The sequence below is a fragment of the Octopus bimaculoides genome, chromosome 26, assembly GCF_001194135.2.
Source record: "Octopus bimaculoides isolate UCB-OBI-ISO-001 chromosome 26, ASM119413v2, whole genome shotgun sequence".
Classification (NCBI taxonomy): Eukaryota; Metazoa; Mollusca; class Cephalopoda; order Octopoda; family Octopodidae; genus Octopus; species Octopus bimaculoides.
The window spans coordinates 22,986,279-22,991,229 of NC_069006.1; the positions used below are offsets into that span (position 1 = coordinate 22,986,279).

The 4,951-nt window shown below is 33.9% G+C and overlaps 1 protein-coding gene across 7 annotated transcripts in view; it reads left to right on the forward strand.

Annotated features, from left to right (window-relative positions):
• Nucleotides 1–4,951, forward strand: part of LOC106879161 (basement membrane-specific heparan sulfate proteoglycan core protein) — a 172,540-nt gene that overhangs the window by 61,810 nt on the left and 105,779 nt on the right. For all 7 annotated transcript variants that reach the window (XM_052976974.1, XM_014928600.2, XM_014928601.2 and 4 more), the window contains 3 exons: nt 380–511; nt 1,440–1,550; nt 3,810–3,923. In XM_052976974.1, coding sequence (XP_052832934.1) covers nt 380–511; nt 1,440–1,550; nt 3,810–3,923 — 357 coding nt within the window. The remainder of the gene's footprint in view (nt 1–379; nt 512–1,439; nt 1,551–3,809; nt 3,924–4,951) is intronic.

Consider the following 4,951-nt stretch of genomic DNA (forward strand, 5'->3'; position numbering starts at 1 on the left):
TATATATGATTACTTACTTTTGTCATTATTGTATAACTAATGTGTGTGGATTACTGTCTTTTTATGAATATATTTGTTAAAGATTATTATTTCTTCATCATCATCATCTTTTAACGTCTGTTTTCCTGCTAAAAAATATCTTATGTTTAACTTCATTGATATTACTTTATATTTTATTGTTTTTCAATGGAGTTATCGATAATATTATTACTATTTATGCAGTGGCATATAAGGTGCAGGCAATTTTAAAACACCTTTGATTTATCATATTAATAGCTTTTGTTTAGGCCTAATTATTACAGTCACCATTGATTTCTCTACTAATATAACACTATTAACTTTTTCTGACACATTACTCTCTCCTTTCAATCTCATCAAGGCCCTCACGTGCCACAGCCTGGGTCATGTTCTCCTGATGAATTCAAGTGTCGTAATGGTGCTTGTATTCAACTGAGATACTACTGTGATCATGAACTTGACTGTTCTGATGGATCTGATGAAGAAAACTGCCGTAAGTGTCATTATGCTATCTCTCTTCATGTTGTGTGTGCATGTCACTCATTTTCACCGTGAGCATCTTCATTGTTGTCATTACCACCACTATCATCAGTATTGTCATGATATCCACAATCATGATCATTGCAGAAATCACTGAGTGGAAATGTTATGATTTGTTTGTGGGTGTCACCCAAAGTAGAAGTAGACCAGGCATGACTTGGGAGGAAGTGATGAGATTAGATCTGAGAACACTGGACCTCACAGTTAAAATGATGTAGTACTAGTACAACTCGGGTAATACTGAATTGTAGAATATCCAACTTTTTACTGTTTAGGAAAATAGGACTTACACAATGATGTCTGAGATTAACCACTGGGTAAGCACTAGTAAGCACTGTGTGTGTGTGTGCAAGCCTAAAGAAATCTAAGCTTTACTTAGGCCTGTATTCTGGGAAGCAGCTTCCCATACACCAATACATGGTCAGTCCTGACTGATGAAAACTTCAGACAATATTGATAATGATGATAAGCTGAAAGATGGCAAGCCAAGGTTTCACCCAGCAGTGGCTTGACAACAGCTGAATAGAAACTGTTTTAACCGTTTTGTTACCATATTCCTGTTGAGCTGCTCTGTGTTTCTTTCAATTAATTTTAAATATAACAAAGAATTTAGTAAAATAACTTAGTTATCATTAAGTTAGTGTTAGGAACATAAATTTTGACTAAGGTTTGGTGGAAGATTTTAATTCAGAACTTTTGAAAACAAGACATTTGTACTTCAGAGCCAGAGTCGGTTTCAGGCAGGTTGATATCAAAAGAGTTAAGCTGTTGTAGGCATTCTGCTTTGTCTGTCTATAGAATGATATTTTTTAAAGAATGTGTCCCATACTAGTAAGTAATGAAAAGAATTATGCATTTCATTAATGTTTTCTTTTTGACAGCAACTCGTTGCAGGGAAGATGAATTTAGATGTAGGAATGGAGACTGCATCCCATACACAAAGTTCTGCAATGATGTATATGATTGTGCTGATGGAAGTGATGAGGAGTGTCGTAAGTGTTACATTGTATTTTTTCTTAATGCTTTTCTCACTATTTGATTATGTGTGCACCACACTCAGGGTTTTACAGTTACCAGTGAAGTAACAGAACATAACATCAGCAATTTGAGCGTTAGAAAAGCCCTCCTTTCTCATAAGATAAAACTGCTGATTCACAACAGACAAGAGTCACATTAGACAGATTGGGTGTTGTAACAATTCTAAAACAAAAATCCTTTTGTTAGTCTGAAGATTTAAATAAAACAAACACACACACATACATTTGTATATATGTGAGTGTATGTCATAATTTCTGCTTCTTTGACCGAGACCTTCTGAGCAAACCAGGATGATGAGACATTTACATTCTTTGTGAGCATTACTTCCTCAGTCTCTGCTCTTTTGAAGTTTAATGGGAAAAACACATCCTTACTTGAAAGCAGGTAAAGATTAGTGACAGGTGGAATATCTGGCCAAAGAATACCACCTTCAATAAGTATCTGTCAACCCATACCAGCATTGGAAAAGACAGATGATTGAAGGACAGCACAGCAGTCTCATAATCCAAGGCAATATGTAGTCTTTTACTGTTTTACTTGTTTTAATTGACTATGATTATGCAGAGGAAGTGCCTTGGAAAGTTTTTCTAATTGAACATACTGACCTCTGTACTTATCTTAAAGTCTGGCACTCATTTTGTCGATTTCTATTTTATCAAAGTATTGAAGATATGGAACATAAACACAGAGAACTGTTTTTTAAGTGGTATCAATATAAAGACAGGCATAGAGAGGCAAAAACAATCAAACACACACACTCACACATGTGCACACGTGCACACACACAACACACACACACATACACATGTGTGTGTATGTGTGTGTGTGTGTGTGTGTATGTATATATGTATGTATGTATTGATAGTTGTATATGAATATATATAAAGGCACTTCAAAGAAGATGTGGGAACAAAGTATGCTTTCAAATATGTTTTCCTTTCCAGTAAACTTAAGAATAAGAAAAAATCAAACTAAAATGTTTTTCCTTTCCCTTTCATTTTTTACCCACTCTCTGTCTGTCTGTTTGTCTCCGTTTTGTAATATATATCTGTGAACAACTGTGGTGCAAAGTTTCTGAGAAGATAGGAAATTCCTATTGATTGTTTAGGTGTAGTATATTTTATAAACAAAGATAAACATTCATTGAAACAGAATGTATGATAGTCTGTACCATTCTGTTTCATTATAAAAGCTCTGTGTGTCTGTGTAGCTGTCTGAGTGTGTATGTGTGGGGGAACACCTAAAAAAATGTAAATTGTCTTTTATATGAAATGCTTTCCCATGTTAAGAAATGTCAATTCTTTGTAGCAAATGTGTTTCTTAAATAAAGATAAACATTCCTTCATTCTTTGATATTGACTGCTATACAGCTCTCTATCTGATTACACACACACACACATATATATTTGTTGTGTGTGTATACATACACACACATACATATACAGACATGTATGTATACATGGAATACATGAATATATATATGTGTGTGTGTGTGCATATTATGGATGTTAACCTTAACCATGCGGCCTTCGGTTCAGTCCCACTGCGTGGCACCTTGGTCAAATGTCTTCTACTGTTACTCTGGATTGATCAAAGCTTTGTGAGTGGTTTTGGTAGATGGAAAACATGTATGTGCAGACTCGACTTATTACCCAGTTGAGCAAGACCACCTGGTCCTTCGGATCCCTCAGCAGAGTTTACTCCTTTGTAAGCATTCCACTCCAGTTCTCTAATCTGAGGATGACTTCTCCATGTCCTTCCACCATCTTGGAAGCCCCCCACTGATGAAGGCAAACAAATCAAAACTTCGAAGTTACTGTCAACCTTTACTTTATAAAAGTTAATAAATATTTACTCTACTAAAAAGTATTGAGCCATTTGCCAGTTTAATGTTTTCTTGTTTTTATAAATAACTTGACATAAAAACTAATATTAGTGTGTGTATATATGTATATATATATGTATACATATACATATATATAATACAAATAATAAATGAGTATATGCATATATACGTTCATGTATGTACATACTTACATCTACCTGTATATATAGATGCATATATATATATATATATATATATATATATATATATATATATATATATATATATATATATATATATATATGTACTTAATGATTTTGCAGAAGATTTTGATTATTTTCCTGTTTGTTAAATTGCAATGGTACAATATTCTCTTTTTCATTTTCAGCTAAAACTTGTGGTGCTCATGAATTTAGGTGTAATGATGGATCTTGTATCAAAATCTCCCAGCGGTGCAATAGAAAAAATGACTGTTCTGATGGATCAGATGAAACAGGTTGCGGTATGTATTTAACATTGAATCCTTTTTATTACTCTCTCTGTTTTCCCCTCTCAATCACACACACACATATAAACACACTGGCATTTATTATCAAATGGGACAGGCTGACATTCCCTGCTTGACAATGCTAGAAGTTGATTATATTGTCTGAAGTTAGCAATGTTAGTTTTTTTTGTTTTTTTTTTCTGAAGGCTGGGTGAGGGAGTCATTTTTATAGCCCAGTAGAAAGGAAGGCTTTTGTGCCTATGATCTTCCATGGCTCTGGGAGTCTGGTAAGATTGATAGGTTTGATGTTCAGTTTGAACAGTTCACAAGACAAGGATGATTCATAGTGTAAACTTAATAGTGGTGGTGGTGGTGGTGGTGGCAGTAATGGACATGGTGACAGCAGCAGCAGTGGTTGTGGTGGTAGTAGTGTAGGTGCAGAATAGCTGAATGGTTATGATGTGTTCTTCACAATCACAAGGAACAAGGTTCAATCTTATTCCTATAGCCATGGATCGACCAAAGCCTTTTGTGTAAAATAAAGTAGATGTGAACTGCATTGGAAGCTTATCAGATGGATGTACCTGTAACTCATATATATATGGAAATGTTTACAACAGTGTCCTTCTGGTTATAATGAAAGTTGGGTTACTGATTAGAAAGTTGCCTTAAATATTTAATGATAATAACAAAAACATAAAGAAAAATATTTATAATAATAAAAATATTAATATTGTTTCTTTTCTTTCTAGGGAAGTATTAATTCCCATACATTCTTCATTGCAGCATCTGAACTTGTTCTTATCTTTCGAAAATATTTAGAAAATATGTTTTGTCTATGAATTGATGAATATATAAATAACTATATTAATATATCAGTAGTGAGTTGTTTAATGCAAGAGATAAGTCTTCCAGCAAACTTGAGACCGTTGGAGCTGGTATCTTTACCTGGGATCAAACCAGCTCACATCGCTGATACAATTGAGAAATGTATAGTGGCCTTTTCTATGACTTTGTATTTGAAAATAACAAATTTACTTTAT